Consider the following 19,525-nt stretch of genomic DNA (forward strand, 5'->3'; position numbering starts at 1 on the left):
AGTGGCTCATGCCTGAAATCCCAGCACTTTGGGAGGCCGAGGCAGGTGGATCACGAAGTCAGGAGTTCAACACCAGCCTGGCCAATATGGTGAAACCCCATCTCTACTAAACATACAAAAATTAGCTGGGTGTGGTGGTGCGTACCTGTAGTCCCAGGTACTCGGGAGGCTGAGGCAGGAGAATCCCTTGAACCTGAGAAGCAGAGGATGCAGTGAGCAGAGACTGTACCACTGCACTCCAGCCTGGGTGACAGATCTCAAAAAAAAAAAAAAAAAAAAAAAAGATTGTTTCCCTGCACGGTCCCTGGTTACACGGCCCAGTCCTCCCCTGGGACCCTCAGCCTGGAAGACCCGGACCGGTGTAACCTTGAACCTGCCTGCTGCCTCTACCCGGAGCCATGGCAGCAGCCCTGTGAAATCGCCACCCTAGCCCTGGACCTGGAGGCCGAGCGAGCATGGATGTGATCTTGGTGGGATCCAGTGAGCTCTCAAGCCCGGTTCCCCCGGAGGCAGGCAGAGGTCTTATTACCTATGAAGTCAAGGTTAACCAGCGAAACACAGAAGAGATTTGCCTCTGCTGCGGAAGTTTCCAGGTTCACACACGCAGCACCCTCTGTTTGAGGGAGGGATGTGTGCCCGATGTAAGGACAAGTTCCTGGATGCCCTCTTCCTACGACGATGACGGGTACCAATCCTATCGCTCCACCTGCTGCTCCGGAGGGACGCCGCTCCTCTGCGAAAACCCCGACTGCACCCGATGCTACAGCTCCACGTGCTGCTCCATCTGCTGCTCATTTAACAAATCCCAATTGCACCCGATGCTACTGCTCCATCTGCTGCTCGGGAGGGACGCTGCTCATCTACACAAACCCCGACTGCACCCGATGCTACAGCTCCACGTGCTGCTCCATCTGCTGCTCATTTAACAAATTCCAATTGCACCCGATGCTACTGCTCCATCTACTGCTCGGGAGGGACGCTGCTCATCTACACAAACCCCGACTGCACCCGATGCTACTGCTCCACGTGCTGCTCCATCTGCTGCTCATCTGCGCAAACCCTGATTGCACCGGATGCTACTGCTCCACGTGCTGGTCCATCTGCTGCTCATCCGCACAAACCCCGACTGCACCCGATGCTACAGCTCCACGTGCTGGTCCATCTGCTGCTCATCTGCGCAAACCCTGATTGCACCGGATGCTACTGCTCCACGTGCTGGTCCATCTGCTGCTCATTTGTGAAAACCCGGATTACACCGGATGCTATTGCACCACCTGAGGCTCCATCTGCTGCTCATTTAACAAACCCCAATTGCACCCGATGCTACTGCTCCATCTACCGCTCGGGAGGGACGCCGCTCCTCTGCGAAAAGCCCGGTTGCACCTGGTGCTACTGCTTGGAGCGTGTGGATATCCTGGTCGGCCCCGGGGACCTGGGGCAGCCGCAGCCACGAGCAACTGGGCGTGCTGCCTGCACCTGCCTTCCTCCCGCGGCGGAGGAAGTGGCGCGGCCGCCTCAAGGCCTTGTACGACCAAGAGTAGAAGAGTCCCCTCGAGGTGTTCCAAACCGTGCCTGTGTGGAGGGGACAGCCGGTGCGGGTGCTGTCCCTTTCTGGGGACACCAAGAAAGAGCTGACGCGTTTGGGCTTTTTGGAAATCGGTTCTGACCGGGAACAACTGAAGCATTTGGATAATGCCACAGACATAGGCAGGACGTGGAAGGGCGGGGCCCGTTCGGTCTCCTGTGCGGCGCCACCCCCCCCACCCCCGGCCACGCCTGCGACCCTCCTCCCGCCTGGCACCTGTTCCAGTTCCACGTGCTCCTGCAGTACGCATGGCCCACGGGCAGCCCCAGGCCCTTCTTCTGGATGTCCGTGGACCATCTGGTGCTCAACGGAGAACACTAGGACGTGGTGTGTTGCTTCCTGGACGTGGAGCCGGCCACCATCCCGGCTGTCCGCGGCTGAGCCCTACAGAATGCTGTCCGCGTGCGGAGCAGCATCCCAGCCGTAAGGAGCAGGCACTTGGCCCTGCCTGCTGAAGAAGAATTGTCCATGCTGGCTCAGAACACACAGAGCTCTCAGCTCCCCGCCCAGCGGCCCACCAAGCTGCTGAAGAACTGCTTTCTCCCCCTAAGAGAATATTTCAAGTATTTTTCAACAGAACTCACTTATGACTCACTATACTGTGAAAAAGCAAAAGACTTTTCCTAGAGCAACAACAACAAAAAAATACAAAAATTAGCTGGGTGTGGTGGTACATGCCTGTAGTCCCAGTATGTGGGAGGCTGAGGCAGGAGAATCGCTTGAACCCAGGAGGTGGAGGTTGCAGTGAGTTGAGATCGAACCACTGCACTCCAGCCTGGGTAACAGAATGAGACTCCATCTCAAAAAGAAAAAGAAAAGAGAAAACAAAAAAAAACAGGGGAAATGGTGTGGGGACAATAGGGAGCTCAGTGGATTTTGGAAAGCTCTTCTCAAGTGAATTCTATTTTTTAACGCACACTCTCAGGCCCCACCCCCAGTCTACTAAATCAGCAGCTCTGAGTTTGGGGCCCACCCATCTATGGATTAACAAAGCCTTCAGGAGATGGTAATATCACTAAGACCAGCTAGTCACCAGAGACTCCGAATGCCTCTGTAGTTCAAGAGTCAAATCGGGAATTTAGGGGTTGCCAAATTTTAGGCCAAAAAATCCACCATTGGGGCAGGCAGGTAAATAGGCAGAGCAGAGAGCATTTGGGGGGCAGTGAAGATACCCCCATGACACTCCAGGGATGGATACTCATCATTAGGCCTTTGTCCAAACCCACAGGATGTGCGACACCGAGAGCGAGCCCTAATGGACACCACGGAGTCTGGGTGGTGAGGCTGTGTCCAGGTGGGCTCACTGACGGAACAAGCACCCCACTCTGCTGAGGATGCCGGTGGGGACAGGCTGTGCTGTGTGGGGAGGGCCTCTAGGGGAACTCTGTGCTGTCCACTGAATTTCCCTGTGAACCTGCAACAGCTCTGAAAAATAAATGTCTAAAGCCAGGCATGGTGGCTCACACGCATTTTCCAGCACTTCTGGAGGCCAAGGTGGAACCATCGCCTGAGGCCAGGAGCTCCAGACCAGCCCGGGCAACAGAGCTAGACCCCATCCCTACAAAAATTATTTCAAAACATTTGAATATAATAATTATGATAAGTCTAACAAAACAATACAGGGTGCAGTGGCTCATGCCTGTAATGCTAGCACTTAAGGAGGCTGAGGCAGGTGGATCACTGGTACCCAGGAGTTCAAGACTAGCCTGGGCAACATGGCGAAATCCCATCTCTACAAAAACTAGCCAGAGTGGTGGTATGATCCTGTAGTCCCAGATACTCGGGACGCTTAGACGGGAGGATTGCTTGAGCCTGGAAGGTCGCGGCTGCAGTCAGCAATGATCCTGCCACTGCAATCCAGCCTTGTTGACAGAGAGAGACTCCATCTCAAAAATAAAAAATATTTTTTATTTTAGCGTTCCATATTAAAAAAATAAAAAACTATTTAGGATACCCAATAAAAGCTGAGTTTCAGATAAATAATGAATAATGTAGAACATGCTGATACTAATAAAAATGTTTATCTGAAACTCAGACTCTCCTAGGCATCGTGTATTTAATCTGGCCATCCTCCTTGGACACTTGTACTCTACAGCAAAAATGGTTAACAGCATGTTAATCAGGAGACTCAGTTTTCCGTTATACAATACTGAAAACTAACAAGATGTTTGTTTATTGAAAGAACAGCCACACGAACCAAGATAAACCCATAAGATAACAACAGACATAATGAAACAAAACACGAAACTCATAGGGGAGGAAAAGGATTTAAAGAAACATCCAGGGGATTCATATTGGAGGCACCCACTGTGTGCGGCCAGGCTCCTTTCGTGTGTAAAATGTCATCTGATAACATCGGTGAAAATCATCATTCACATTGTCTTGGTGCAGAAGACACAGACTCGATGATGGGATCACTGCGAAGTGCTTTCGCGATGTGTTTTCTGGTGGCGTCTTAAGGTTGCAGGCCGACCGAAGGCTCTCAGACACTTGGAGCATGTATAGGGTTTCTCTCCGGAGTGGACACGCAGGTGCTCCTTCAGGCTCCCCGTGTAGGTGAAAACCTTCCTGCAGACTTTACATTCGTAGGGCTTCTCCCCTGTGTGGCTTCTCTTGTGACACTTCAAGTAGGACTTCTGGGTGAACCGCTTCTGGCAGATGTCACACGTGTAGGGCTTCTCGCCAGTGTGGGTTCGCTGGTGAAGTTGGAGGCCTATGCGCTGCATGAAGCGCTTGCCACAGAGATGACACTGAAAGCGTCTCTCTCCTGTGTGTGATCTCTTGTGGATGACCAGCTTGCCGTAATACTTAAACCTCTTACTGCACACGTCACATGCAAAGGGCAGCAGTGCCACAGCTTCTTGGCCATCGGGGTGACTGCCTGCATCCGCAGGGCCTGGGGAATGAACTGGATTCATCCCAGCTGGTCCCGGGGATGCTCTGTTGCCCACAGGTGTGGCTCCTCCTTGAGGTTCTTCTTGGGAGATGGAGGTGGCGTCTGGTTTGCTTCTTTTGGGACCTCTCGGATTCAGAGAGTCTCTGTCCTCGCTGTGAGTCGAAGCTTCTGTCTCCACCGCGCAGGCAGAAGCTGTGTCAGCATCCACCTTCTCCACAGAGGCTCTTTTCTGGGGATCCTTCCCATCCTTTGCCCTCACCAGATCTGCTGTAAAAAGGGATCCACATAAAACAGTGAATAAAGTGCATTTCAATTCACCAAACTCATTGCAAGCAAACGCTGAAGTTGGCTGAGACCTTCCCCTCCACCTCAAGCCCAAGACATGGGACCGTAGGTCTCTGGAGAGTGGGGGATGGAGAGGCTTTGGCAGCTGAGCCCCAACTCCCCCAGGAGATGACAATGCTGGCCCAGCCCCCCACCCCAGAAGAGAGGGGCTAATCCCTGTGGATCCAAGTCTCCATACTCACTGGGACCCTGTGGAAGCTGAGGCTCTGGGGATGCGAGTCCTGGGTTCTCTTTGCTGTTTTCCTTCAGATCCTTCTCCAGGTTCTGCTTGGGTCTCAGAACCTTTTGGTCATCTTTTATGTCAGTAGTCTCTGGCAGAGGAAATTCCTGCCCCTGACAACGGAAAACCAAGAGAAATGACTGCCGGGTCTAAATGGCTGAAGCATGGACATCTCTGCCTTTTCCACGATTGGATACACAAACTTTTCTAATGACACAGGGGTGGTGGTTTTCACTCTGGTTCTCTGAGCATACTTCTCCCAGCCATGCCACCGTCTCCCTGCCCCTGACACTGGAAGGAGCAGGACTCTAGGACGAGGTCCCTCATCCATGGCACCACTGGCATTGGGGGCGCTCCTGTGCAGTGCAGAGACCCCGCCCTCTAGATGCTGTGAACACCCCACATGGCCAAATGGGTCCTGAAAGCCAGAATCACCCCAGTTGAGAAACTTGCCACAAATTAAGAAATCAATAATCTGTAGAAAGTGTGTTCCTTGCTGAATGAAATGTCTGAGGAAACTGGCCTTGGGAGGGGACCTTCAGTTGATTCATCTGTGCCAACTGCCTCCCTCACTTCACTGACACCATTTCTTACCCCCACCCTAAATGTTAAAAGTTTTCATGGAAAAGTAGATGAGGCTTCACTCTCTATGATGGCTCAGGAATGTCAGGGTAGGCGACACGTCCATGGGGAATGGCTCTCATTTTGTCCTGTGCCAAACCTCTCAATCAGTCCAGCAGCCACACAATTTCCTCCTGTTCCTTCTCCCACCTCTGCCCAGACACCAGGGCCTCACACACTCACCTGCCCCCTGGACAGTGCGGGGACCCTGGGCAGGGTCTGCAGCTCTCGGCTGGCCTGGACTTCCCCCAAGTGCGTGCTGTTCACAGAGGAGGCCCGCTGGCTGGACACGTCTCTCAGATCATCCCTGACGCTGGCGGGGGCTTCGGCCATCTCAGCATCTGAGTCCTGTACCATATATTGTTTTCCCTGAAAGGTGACTACAGACTGTAGAGAAAAAAGACAATCAGACTCACCGTGAGAACCTGAAAGTAGCTCTCACATTCCCTGGGTCCTGCCATCAGGCTCAACTTCACTGTAATTAATGTTCAAAATCGCCTTCCCAATGCACGGTCAGCTCTGTGGACGGAGCAGCCCTGTCTGAATTTCTTCCTCTCTAGACTCCTGCACCTGCCTGCACCTGGAATATTCTAGATAAGAACATAAATATGGGTCCTTTTGATGAAAGGGACTGTAAGCCAAAAAGAAGAGAAGGAGAAATATTCTGGGTGAATCCAGCTCAATTTGCCGACGGCAGCTCACCTTGTGTTGGAACTTAGGGGCTCCTGTGGGGACCTGGAGAGAGATGCCTGGATCTCTGATGCCAACCACTTCCCTGCCTCAGGTGGGGACTTCTGGACCCCCTTCAGTTCACTCTAATGCCTCCTTCCCTACGTTCCATCAGGCGTAATATTTTGCCAATGTCTTTCTTTCGTGTTGGCCTCACACAGGGGTGGGCGCCTGTATCCCCTCTGCCTGTCCATCCCCTAGACCAGGGATGTGCCATCTCAGCACAGCTGATATTTGACGCTAGATGAGTATTTGTCATGGTGGGTTGTCCTCAGCATTGGAGAATGTCTAGCTTGTGACAACCAAAAAATGTCCCCAGACACTGCCATGTGTCCCTGCTGGGCAAACTCTCCTCTACTTGGAAGCCCTGACCTAGAGCAGCCCCTCGTGTCCTCTCGAGTCCAGCTGCACCTTGCAGCCCCCAGCCCAGCTCCCCTTCCCTGCAGCAACCACGAGGGTCCTACTCACCCATTTCTTGGGCCTTCTGTTATTCCGTAGCAGGTCCTCCAGCTCTTTGCAGCTCCGCACACCGTTCATCATGACTAAGACCTGGAGCTCCTGGGGCATGGAGATCATGAACTGCTCCATCACCAGCATGTCCAGGATCTGCTCTTTGGTGTGGAGGTCGGGCCTCAGCCACAGATGGCACAGCTCAGTGAGTTTCCTCAGAGCCTGGATGGGGTCCGACTGCTCCGGGCAGCTGAACATCCTGAAGTTCATGTGCCACGTCTCAGGATCACAGTCTTGATGTCCAAGTTGAGTTCCTGGGGTCACCATGGACCGTGGCGGGTCTGACCCAGGACTGTTGCAGGCTTCTCCCTGAGGCCATGAGGATGTGCAATTTGCAGCCATATCTACTGGAGAATTTTCAAGCAGTCTCTGAGAAAGCTCTTCCAGTGGCTGGTGTCTGATTGAGACCTGTCTACACAGACCGCTTCTGGTTTTTCTCAGTAATTGATTCACTGTTCAGAATCTGCAGGGGAACAAAGCAGGATCTCAATTAGTTTAATTTTGACTCCACCCACCCCGCCCTTCCAAATCCCTCATCCCAGTCCTGGATCCCTCTTCCCCTCTAGCATCAGACTCAGCACCGTGGAAATCAATCCACTCTCTTATTCATCCACTGTCTATACCTGACTGCATGTTGTGGTGTAAAATCTGAATCCTCCCCTGAATTCTGATCTCTAGGGGTTCATTGTGAGGAGGCCAAATCGGTTTTCCTGGGCATTGAACATTGTTTGACTGTAAATTAAATGGGATAGGTATGTGCAGTTCCTAAGATCTGATGTAACAATAATGTAAGTTCTTCACGTTTTCCCATCAAGATAAGATCCAAGGCAAATCCTTCGTCATAATTATGCGATAAGACAAAGGCAATTAGTTACGACATATGATTGTCCCCAACAAACTTTCCTGTTAACCCCAGAACTATTTGCCCAGTGAAGGGAGAGCACTAGAGAACCCTATGAGGATTAAGTTCCTACACAGATACTTTGTTATTTTGGTGAAATGCACATTCATAAATTTCATCATTTTTACCTGCTTCAAGAGCACAATTTCAAGGCACTAAGACATGTGCAAACGTCACCACTGTCTAGATCCAGAATTATCTCATCATCCCCAAAAAGCCCCGCCCCATCAGGAATCCCCCCTGCCCACCCACGCCGGCCCCTGGCAACCCCTAATCTGCTTTCTGTGTCTAAGGGTTTCTCTACTCTTAGCCTCATCTCAGAACATGGATTTCAAGTCTAGCGGTCTATGAAATTTTAAAGAAGTGGGTTCATACAATAATAAGATTTTAAAAATTAAGTCCTAAACCTAGCTTCATCAGGCAGGAGCCACTGTGTGATACTCTCCAGGCGCTAGTCACCCCCCAAGGCTAACAGCTATGGGAACGCAGCCCTGCCTTCCCAGCCACAGGCGGGGGAGCCGCCTCAAGGTCTGCAGAGAGGAGAAAGAACTGGCAGGAGGGTCTCGGGACAGGTCCCTGGAAGCCTGGAGGATGGAAACCCCGCACCTCCTGGAAGGAATCTGAGCGGGTGCAGAGCAGACGGCCAGCCAGGGGAGCGTCGGCAGAGCGGGGAGACGGCCCAGAGGAGGAGACGGTATTTACACACCACGCCTCTCACACGGGCTCCTGTGCAAAGCACAAGCAACTCAAACTACTCCACAGCGAGAAAACACAGAACCCACTAGAAGGGGGCAAGGCGCCTGTGTGGGCATCTTAGATGAGACCTGTGAGTGGCCAGCAGGTCTAGGAAAAGGTGCTCATCATCACTCATCTTCAGGACGTGCAAATCCAAACCACGGGACACCCCTCGGGCCGCCTAGAGCGGCTGTTCCCAAAAAGACCCGTGGCGAGGGTGTTGGAGAGGATTCGGAGGACAGGGAGCCTCGGCGCCCCGTGCGGGGAATGGAAATCAGTGCAGCCGATATGGGAGACGGTGTAGAAGCTCCCAGAACATTAAAAGTGGAACAACGGCATGACCCGGCCGTCCCGCTCCTGGGCGCGTACAGAGGAAAGGAAATCGGGACGTGGACTCCAACCAGTGAACGCTGGGAGGCACAGAGGGAGGGAAGGTTGAAAAACCACCTACTGGGTGCTGTCCTCAGGTCCTGGGTGACGGGTTTAGTCACACCCCAACCTCAGCATCGCTCAATACACTCCTGCAACACATCTGCACAGGTACCCACCGAATCTAAAATACAAGTTCAAGTTATGAAAAAATTTAAACAAAGGAAGTAAATGACATAAATAATAATTAAAACCCAGTGGACTCACAGTAGCAGTGAGTGGAATGGTGGTTACCGGGGCTGGGGTGGGGGTTGGGGAAATGTAGGTCAAAGGGCACGAGTCTCAGTTGAAGAAATCAACTCAGGAGAGCAATTGTCCAACGTGGTGACGTCAGCTCACAACAATGTATTGTACACCTGGAAATTGCTTAAAGAGTAGATTTCAAATATTCTCATGACCAAAGACGATTAGTACATGAAGTAGGGCAAATGAATATTAGCTCAATTTAGCCATTTTACAAGTGCTGTACACCACAAATATGTATCATTTTTATTTTTCAATTTAAAAGTAGATTAATTTTTTTTGAAAAAGTATACAGATATGAGAGAGAAAAGGCAGCCTGAAATTCTGGAATTACAATGGCTTAGCCACAGGGAGCCCGCTGCGGCTCATGAGGCTGGGACGGGAGATCACTCGAGCCCAGGAGTTTGATAACAGCTTGGACAACATAGTGAGATCCTGTCTCTAAAAAAAGCATTTTCACGTTCCCAGAAACCGCTTTGTATTCTGTGTCAGTTCATTTCCCATTAAAGAAAGCAATGGGACATGGGAGAAAATAGAGGCAGCCACACGGGTCACCCAGGTAGGGACACTTAGCTTTCTCATGGGCCTAGTAGATTGAAGCTGATTCATTAATGGCTTGATTTTACACCCCGTGGAAAGGGAAAATCCAGCAATGCTTTTTTTTTTTTTCCCCTTTTCTGGTTCCTGTTCTCTGATAAAATTGCACAGCAATGCTTTTTAACAAGTGGTGAGTGGCCAGCAAGGTGGATCCCTCCGGTAATTCCAACAATTTGGAAGAATGAGACAGGAGCATGCTTGAGCCCACGAGTTCAGAACCAGCCTAGGCAATGCACCGAGACCCCATCTCTACAGAAAAATTAAACATTTATTCAGGCCTAGTGGCATAAGCCTGCAGTCTCTGCTACTCAGGAGGCGGAGTCAGGCGTATCGTTCGAGCCCAGGACCTCCAGGCCAGTCTGGGCAGTGAGGGAGAGCTCATCTCTAAAAATTAAAATAAAATGTAACCTAACCATGATGAGAAAGTTAATATTATTCCTATTTTACAAAAGATTTATATAACAAGTCAGAGTAAATAATGGGGTGCAAAGGAGACCAGCTGCTTTCACAAGGCCTCCAGGCAAATGCCTGAGAAAATAAACCCAAATCTTTCTGAAACCAACCCCCGAAGGTCAATTCCTAAACCCTACAGACATCCCCACTGACACTTACCTCCTTCCCGACTTCTGCCTCCCACCTTCTCTCCTCTGGGAAGCACTCTCCACCTGGTCTGGAGCTGAACTTGGTCTACTTATAGAGAACCTCAGGGACTCCAGGCCTCTCCTGGAGTCCCCGTGATTGGTTTAGGGCCATAGAATCCAATTTAGGTGATTGGTGTTGATTACATTTCCCAGTGAAACCCCACCCACAGGATATTCATGCATTAAATATGCCTACTGTGCAAATATATTTGGTTGTCCAGCTCTACTAAATTACTTTTCATATTTCTGAAGCATTTGGAGGCTTCAGGGAATATAGATCTCCAAGTTTTAACCACTTTGGGTCCCTTCATGCCATAGATAGCAATATACTAATGAGTAAAGTGAAGGACATGTTAAGAGTCGGTTGAGGCTGGGTGAGGTGGCTCACGCCTGTAATCCCAGCACTTTGGGAGGCTGAGGCGGGTGGATCATGAGGTCAAGAGATCGAGACCATCCTGGTCAACATGGTGAAACCCCGTCTCTACTAAAAATACAAAAAATTAGCTGGGCATGGTGGCGAGTGCCTGTAATCCCAGCTACTCCGGAGGCTGAGGCAGGAGAATTGCCTGAACCCAGGAGGTGGAGGTTGCGGTGAGCCGAGATCGCGCCATTGCACTCCAGCCTGGGTAACAAGAGCGAAACTCCGTCTCAAAAAAAAAAAAAAAAAGAGTCGGTTGATTAATATTAAACCAGTGATCTGCTCTAGTTTGAGGAAAGTTTCACATGTGAATGTCAAGATATTGAAAAAAAGGGACAGTCATTGTTGATACATAATGGATATTAGTGACAATTTTTTACTTTAAAAAATCTGGGAATTGACATGGGAAAGCTTTGCTTGAACTAAAGTAAATCATTGGTTTGATATCAGCCAACCTACCCTTATATAAAAACAGTGGGAACCAGAGAAAGGCACATGGTCTCCACTCTGCATTCACTCCAGGATGGCGGGAGGTGGTTTACAGATCCACTGAGGACTCCCTAGTTCTCAACTCCCTCAGGCATCTCAAGCACAAAAAGCCTTAATGGTGGGTGTGAATTTGGCTCTGTGGATCATGGAGCCCCTGTGGAATGATAATTAAGTGCTAGGCATTAACATTTTGGAAGCTTACAGCATCAGTGAATGACCGAATGACCCACAACTCCATTCAAATTGTTATTCATTCATTTTAAATTTAGAGTAAACTTTCTCATCTAACATTTAAGATAAATTGGAGGGCTGTTAATTTTATACTGATTCTGGTTTCAATCTTTGGGAAATCTTAAGCAAGCCACTGAATTTTGAGAACTTCAAATTCCCTGTGAAAAGAAACAGGGAATTATTACCTTCCTGACGTGTTGTTTTGAAGATGAAATAAGATTACGACAGTAAAGTTCTCGAAACAAGGTCATTTTGCCAAAAATTTCTGACACTTATTTTCTGATGCATTTTCTCATACTTTGTGATATTTTTCTTGTTAACAACTGAGGTGTTGATAGTGAGACAGAATGGAGTTATTAACTGGAATGAACTGGATTCTGCCTAAAACCACCATCTACCTACCCAATTCCCTCAAATCCTCTCCTCTTGAAACATGACATCTGTTTTCATGAAGAATGTCCTTGGCATCTTGGTAGGGACTGTTCTGGATCTGTAGATCTCTATTAATAGTATTGGTCATTTTCACAATATGAATCCTTCCAATCCATGAACATGGAATATCTTTCCATTTTTCTGCCCTCTTCATTTTCTCTCATCAGTATTTTATAGGTTTTTTTTTTTTTTTTTGAGACAGAGTCTTGCTCTGTCTCCCAGGTTGGAGTGCAATGGCATGATCTCGGCTCACTACAACCTCTGTGTCCCAGGTTCAAGTGATTCTCCTGCTTCGGCCTCCCAAGCAGCTACTTCAGGCACTTGCCACCACACCCAGCTAATTTTTATATTTTTAGTAGACATGGAGTTTCAACATATTGGCCAGGCTGGTCTTGAACTCCTGACTTTGTGATCTGCCCACTTTACAGGCCTGAGCCACTGAGCCCAGCCATATAGTTTATTTGTTTTTTGTTTTTTTGTAGCGACTTCCTACCTCTGTGGATAAATTTGTTTGTTTATTTATTTATTTTTAGAGACAACGTTTCACTGTGTCACCTTGGCTGGGTGCAATGGAACATTCATAGCTCACTGCAGCCTCTAACTCCTGGGCTCAAGAAATCCTCCTGCTCCAACATCCTGAGTAGCTGCAGTTACAGGCAAGCACCACCACACGTGGCTAATTAAAAAAGATTTTTTTGTAAAGATGGGGGTATCGCTGTGTTGCCCAGGCTGGACCTCTATCTGTCCTTAGTGACTAAGGTCACCATGCTGATGTTTACACATCCCTATATGGGGTGTAGTTAGCACTACAATCAAGCTAATTAATGTATTCACCAACTCACATAGTTACTATTGTCTTTTCATTATTTATTTGTTAATTCCTGGGTGAAGCAATCCTCCTGCCTCAGCCTCCCCAGTAGTAGGGACTAAGAGAATGTGCCATGATACCTGGCTTGGTTTTTGTTTTCTTGACGTGTGTTTGTGTCTGTGTGTGTGTGTGTATATCCATGCGTGTGTGGCGAAATACTTAGGATCTATCATTTTTGGTATTTTCTACTTTTGAGACAGAACCTCACTCTGTCACCCAGGCTGGAGTGCAATGGCACAATCTCGGGTCACTGCAACCTCTACCTCCTGGTTCAAGCAATTCTTGTGCCTGAGGCTCCTAAGTAGCTGGGATTAAAGGCAAATGTCACCACACCCAACTAATTTTCATATTTTTAGTTGAGATGGGGTTTCACTATGTTGGCCAGGCTGGTCTCAAACTTCTGACCTTGGATAATCTGCCCACCTGGGCTTCCCAAAGTGTTGGGATTACAGGTGTGAGCCACCACGCCCGGCCCAGAAATCAGGATTTAAAACTTTTTTTGCCAGGTATGGTGGCTCACACCTGTAATCCCAGCACTTTGGGAGGCCAAGGTAGGCAAATCACCCGAGACTGAGAGTTTAAGACCAGCCTGGTCAGCATGGTGAAACCCCATTTCTACTAAAAATACAAAAATTAGCCAGGCGTGGTGGTAGGTGCCTGTTCCAGCTACTTGGGAGGCTGAGGCAGGAGAATTGTTTGAACCTGGGAGGCGGAGGTTGCAGTGAGCTGAGATTGTGCCATTGCACTCCGGTCTGGGCAACAAGAGTGAAACTCCATCTCAAAAAATAAAATAAAATAAATAAAAATAAAACTTTTTCCCAGTTGGTTCTAACGTGCCTTGAAGTGTGTGAACCACCGGTGTATGTTACAAAAAGAAATTCTAGCATCCCACTTCATTTAGTATGATCTCATTGCCCTCAAATTTTAACAGGCATGTAATTCCCCCTCAGGTCTTGTTAAAATGCAGGGTCTGATTCAGCAGGTCTGAGGTGAAACCAAGCTCCTGAGTTCCTGGCAGGCTCCCAAGTGAGGCAGATGCTGCTGGGCCACAGACCACCAAGTGGGGAGGGGGACTCCCCTTGGTTCCAGGTTTTCACCAACTGAGCAACGTTACAGTCTCTTACTGTTCAAATCAGCATTTTGAGTCCAGCGTCCGAAAGTGCATGTGAAATCATCAGTTTTCCTGTTTCTCACGTGGAATTCTATACTAGGGGTTTGATTTCTGCCACATCCACTCCCAGCCAACGCCCTAACCCATTTTCACGTGGCAGCCATTTTGACCATGAAAGGGCACAGATCTAATCCTGCTGCTACAGTCTTTACATTTCTTCAGTGGACTCCCATTCTTATAAGTGAGAGGACCAAGTGCTTTATGTGGCCTATACTATTCAACTAAGTGACCGCTGGTGACCTACATGACTGTCAGTCTCTGTTACTCTCTGTACTTCAGGAACACCCCCGTGTTCACTGCCCGATTGGGGCGCCTTCCTGCATGATGTTTAGTTTTGCTGAATAGGGGATGTCTACGGCCACTGTCGATGCTTTTCTGTGTTGCTGGAAATGTACTAGCTTAGGACTCCTGGCTTTTATTCACCTTCTCACTCATTCTTTTGCTGGGGAAGAATGATTGGAGAGTTACAAAGAAGAAACTGCATTGAGAAGCTGTATCAGTCCGGGTCCAATTAGGAGAAAGAAACGCACAACGATTAGCACAAACAGCATTTAATGTAAAGCAGGGGCTGGCACACAACGGCCTGTTACCTGGCTTGAGGTAGGGTGCACCTACCCCATTGGCACACAACAGCCTGTTACCTGGCTTGAGGTAGGGTGCACCTACCCCATTGGCACACAACGGCCTGTTACCTGGCTTGAGGTAGGGTGCACCTACCCCATCCTGGCTTAAGCAGGTGAGAGGCTGGAAAAATGCAAACGTGGGGGCCACCCTGCAGAAACAGGATTACACCCACCCCAAACTGGGTTTGAACGTTAAGATGGATGGCCTCCATGTACGTGCATTCACACACATGCTCCAAGAGCATATGCGGTTTATTACATAATCCGATTTCTGAATTGAGCAGACTGGGCTTTCCCAAGCCGGTCTGAATGTGGCTTGAGAGGGCAGAGAAAGGAGGTTGATTTAGGGTTTTATGGTGCTTAGGGGGTGGGGCCACAGCCAGGGCGACAGCACAGAGTTTGAACTCTGGCACTAGAAGAGGGAGCACCCAGGCTTATCAGTTTGTCCAGCTGCGAGGTGATAAGAAACAAATATCAAAAAGCGGCCAGACTTTTAATTATGCCAAGGCAGGAGCATGTCAAGAGCGGAGGCATGAACCTCACTGGGGGGTCCGGTTGAGGCCTCTGGTTGTTCCAGGGCTGGATCACGGTCACCAGGGAAGTAGGAGACAGCCCCCTGGGGTGCAGGGGCCAAGGCTGGTGGCCGGGGTATGGAGAGGGCTGTGGTGAGGCAGTCACAGGCAGGAGCTGGGGCCGCAAACACGCCAGGGGGCCCCATTCTTGCGGGACTGACAGGCCATAACAGGAGCAAGAAGAAAGCCAAGATGGCGGCACAGTGGAGCCTCTTCCTCCTGGGATGGCCCTCGTGCCCCCTCTCGTGGCTGAGCGTAGAACCGCGCTTGCTGCAAAGGAAGGGCAACAGCTCCATCATTGCCGAGCGGGGGCACTGAACTGGTGGACTTAAAGCTGGGAGGCAATAGACTGGTAACCGACACAGAAGCCCTGTTCCTTCCCCCTGTAGAGGGTCTGCCCGAGGCAAGTGAGTCCTGTTCTGCTCAGCATTTTTGCGAGGGGGCCTGACCCAACACTGTCTGCGGCCTGTGAGTGACAGGGTGTCTTTCTACTCCTGGGGTTCCGTATGAAGCAGTCCATGGTGCCCTCATCTCTAGCCTTTAGTCTGTCCAAGCAATGAAGGTGAGAGGGAACTGCATAGCCATCCTCATAATCACATTCAGTCATGGGGCTGCCCTTCCAAGCTGGCAGAAAAAGACCCTGGGCCAAGCTCCATGAGCAGGTGCAGTGACTCACACTTGTAATCCAGCCCTTTGGGAGGCTGAGGCAGGAGGATTGCTTAAGCCCAGGAGTTGAAGACCAGCCTGGGCAACATAGTGAGGCCCCATCTCTATAAATAATTTAAAAATTAGCTGGATGTGGTGGCGCACACCTGTAGTCCCAGCTACTCGGGAGGCTGAGGCAGGAGAATCCCTTGAGCCTGTCTTCCCAGCTCCTTTTTCTGGGAAGCCAGAAAGCTAGAAACAATTCCAGACATGTTTACCCGCCCAGCCTCCAAGACCCCAGGGGTCATGCCAGGGGAGCCGATCTCTTCCCTCTTCTTCCCATGTCGGTGCTACCACCTCCTTGCCCACCTCATGTCCCATGAGTAAGGTCAGTGTCTAAAAAGCCACCATGTGGGCCAGGTTGGTGGGTGCAGATTTGGCTCCAGCTTGGGTAGGTCAAGCAATGCTGGGTTGTTGCTTCTCTGTCAAAAAGTGCACCTTCTAAATTCACTTCAAAGCCATTTCCAGCACTGGGTTTATGGGGTTACAGTGGGTGTCTTGTTTTTATCGTCATTCAGGGCATCAGGTAAATCAGGCTCTTGGCTCAGAGCACGTAGGCGGCTGAGGAGCAGCGGTGCAAAGGCCCCCCAGTGCCAGGTGCGCCCTGAGCCATGAGGGGCAGTCCCTGGAGTGGTGCGTGCAGCCGGCTATAGCAGGAGGGACCCCTCTCCAGGGTGGGCAGGAGCCAGCAGTGGAGTCTGCCTTCTGTAGACTGGGAAGGGAGGTGCATGATTCTGACATGAAAATGAACTCACTGATGTCCACGAGAGGACAGGAATTGGAGTGACCGGGCAATCAGAAAACCGACCTGCCAGATTTAGCCACATGCTAGATCACCTGGGGAGTTTTATAAGCTCAACACAGGGGCCACATCCTACACCAGTCATGTCATTATCTCTAGGCTGGAGCCCAGGCATTACTTTTAAAAAAAAAAAGTATTAAAAACTCCTCAAGTCACTGGAACATGTAGCCAAATTAGAAAATGAAGGTCTAAAGAAACACTGGATGTCATTAATGGATCACAGAGCACCGTGATTGAAATTAAATGGGCAGGTGGTATCATCGAAACGTTTTCTAGGTCTGGTGAAGAGGGCTGGACGCGATCACCGAAACAGAGAACCACCATCCACCCCTACGTCCACTTCTTGAAGGAAAGTGAAGTCGATGTACGTTCTGTAGTGGATTCCAGGCACCTGCCTCAAAGAATTCTGCTCCAAAAGGGACCTGGGTGAGGCAGCATAGGTAGCCAGGGAAGTGACCACATGCTTGGGATTTTGCACGCGTGGTGACTGCACAGTCAACACGATAAGCCTCAGCATTCACACTGCAACTGAGTTCATTCAAGCAAAGCCATCTCCAGTAGGGAACTTCTCCTGTGGAGAGCACGCACACTTTGATCTTACTCATCCACACACTGACACTTCGCTTTTTATGACAGCAAAAAACACGCCAGTAGGTGGAGATTTAAGATGCTGAAGAGACGTGCACAGCTACTGCCGACACTCCCATAAACGGCGTCTCCCTGGAGCAGGTCTCTGCCATCTCATCCTTAGGAGCAGCCCGCCCCGAATCCTCTCTCTCAGGGTGTCCTGTCTATTCTGCACTTAACCTCCAAAATATTAGATTTCTGTGCCATCAGTCACTCTATGCTGCATCTCTTTTGCTGTGTGTCTCGATTAAATTCCTTTAAATTAAGAAGACAAGAACTGACGCGTCACAACAGCCAACTTAATAAACGAATCCAACCTATTCGGGGAGTGACCTTTCCAGACCTCTGCGAATTGCCGGCCTCTGCCTGTGAGCTCAACCAGCCACCCATAAAATGCCCCCCAAGAAGAGCAGCGTCAGCATGGCCCAACATGCAGATTCTCAGGTGATTCCAATCAAGTAAAATCTGAGAAAGTGTCACCAAGAGGAGCCTAGGGAGCCGTGACAGCTGAAGGCAATGTGGCGTCCTGGATGGGGAGGGGGGAGGAGGGGGGCACTGAGTAAACACGGAGGTCTCAGTAAGGTAGGGCCTCAGTTCACGGCAGTATTTTCATCAGTTTATCCCTTGCGGCAAATGTACAATACTAATGAACCACGTTAACACTGGGGCCAAGGGCGTGCGACATTAGGGAGCTCAACGGACTTTAGAAAGTTATTCTAAAACGAATTCTATTTTTAAATGCACATGCTCAGGCCCCAGCCCTGATCTACTAAATCGGAAGCTCTGAGTTTGGGGCCCACCCATCTATGGATTAACAAAGCCGTCATGGGATGGTAATATCGCTAAGACCAGCTAGTCACCAGAGACTCCGAATGCCTCTGTAGTTCAAGAGTCAAATCGGGAATTTAGAGGTTGCCAAATTTTAGGCCAAAAAATCCACCATTGGGGCAGGGAGGTAAATAGGCAGAGCAGAGAGGATTCGGGGCAGTGAAGATACCCCCATGACACTCCAGGGATGGATACTCATCATTAGGCCTTTGTCCAAACCCACAGGACGTGCGACACCGAGAGCGAGCCCTAATGGACACCACGGAGTCTGGGTGGTGAGGCCGTGTCCAGGCGGGCTCGCTGACGGAACAAGCGCCCCACTCTGCTGGGGATGCTGGTGGGGACAGGCTGTGCTGTGTGGGGAGGGCCTCTAGGGGAACTCTGTGCTGTCCACTGAATTTCCCTGTGAACCTGCAACAGCTCTGAAAAATAAATGTCTAAAGCCAGGCACGGTGGCTTATACCGTATCAGCCTGGGCAACGCAGCCAGATCTCATCACTACTAAAAATTATTGCAAAAACTTCTAGTATTATAATTATAATAAAATCTAATACAAACAATACAGGCTGGAGTGGCTCATGCCTGTCACGCCAGCACTTAAGGAGGCTGAGGCAGGCGGATCACTTGTGCTTAGGAGCTCAAGACCAGCCTGGGCAACACGAAGAAACCCCACCTCTACAAAATCCACAAAAATTAGCCAACTTGGTGGCGTGGTCCTGTAGTCCCAGCGGCTCAGTAGGCCTAGAAGGGAGGATTGCTGGAGCCTGGAAGGTGGCGGCTGCAGTGAGCGGTGATGGTGCCAGTGAAGAAAGAAAAGAAAGAAAGAGAGAGAGGAAAGAGAGAAAGAAAGAAAGAGAAAGAAAGACTCTCCAGGATAACCAATTAAAGCTGAGTTTCAGTTAAATAATCATTTAGAACATGCTGATACTAAAAAAATTTGTTCATCTCGGGCCGGGCACGGTGGCTCAAGCCTGTAATCCCAGCACTTTGGGAGGCCGAGGCGGGTGGATCACGAGGTCAAGAGATCGAGACCATCCCGGTCAACATGGTGAAACCCCGTCTCTACTAATACAAAAAAAAATTAGCTGGGCATGGTGGCGCGTGCCTGTAATCCCAGCTACTCGGGAGGCTGAGGCAGGAGAATTGCCTGAACCCAGGAGGCGGAGGTTGCGGTGAGCCGAGATCGCGCCATTGCACTCCAGCCTGGGTAACGAGAGCGAAACTCCGTCTCAAAAAAAAAAAAAAAAAAAAAATTGTTCATCTTAAACTCAGATTTCCCCAGGCATCGTGTATTTAATCTTTCCACC

General features: G+C 49.8%; 1 protein-coding gene and 1 pseudogene across 3 annotated transcripts in view; one reads left to right on the forward strand and one right to left on the reverse strand.

Moving 5' to 3' along the window:
* Positions 1 to 455: 455 nt before the first annotated feature.
* Positions 456 to 2,212, forward strand: LOC135270925 (DNA (cytosine-5)-methyltransferase 3-like; annotated as a pseudogene).
* Positions 2,213 to 3,472: 1,260 nt separating this feature from the next.
* The window catches only part of LOC110568823 (zinc finger and SCAN domain-containing protein 5C-like), a 111,844-nt gene continuing 95,791 nt past the window's right edge, over positions 3,473 to 19,525 (reverse strand). The window contains exons 1-5 of one of the 3 annotated variants that reach the window (XM_064367350.1): positions 8,994 to 9,080; positions 6,865 to 7,369; positions 5,851 to 6,054; positions 5,009 to 5,159; positions 3,473 to 4,748 (exon numbers count right to left, since the gene is read on the reverse strand). In XM_064367350.1, the coding sequence (XP_064223420.1) occupies positions 4,000 to 4,748; positions 5,009 to 5,159; positions 5,851 to 6,054; positions 6,865 to 7,248 (1,488 nt within the window). In that variant the 5' untranslated portion in view covers positions 7,249 to 7,369; positions 8,994 to 9,080 and the 3' untranslated portion in view covers positions 3,473 to 3,999. Of the gene's footprint in view, positions 4,749 to 5,008; positions 5,160 to 5,850; positions 6,055 to 6,864; positions 7,370 to 8,993; positions 9,081 to 19,525 lie in introns of those variants that run through there. The other 2 variants (XM_064367351.1, XM_064367349.1) reach the window with 2 other exon arrangements.

The sequence above is a fragment of the Aotus nancymaae genome, unplaced genomic scaffold, assembly GCF_030222135.1.
Source record: "Aotus nancymaae isolate 86718 unplaced genomic scaffold, 86718_ANA_hifiasm-v0.15.2.pri h1tg000069l, whole genome shotgun sequence".
NCBI lineage: Eukaryota > Metazoa > Chordata > Mammalia > Primates > Aotidae > Aotus > Aotus nancymaae.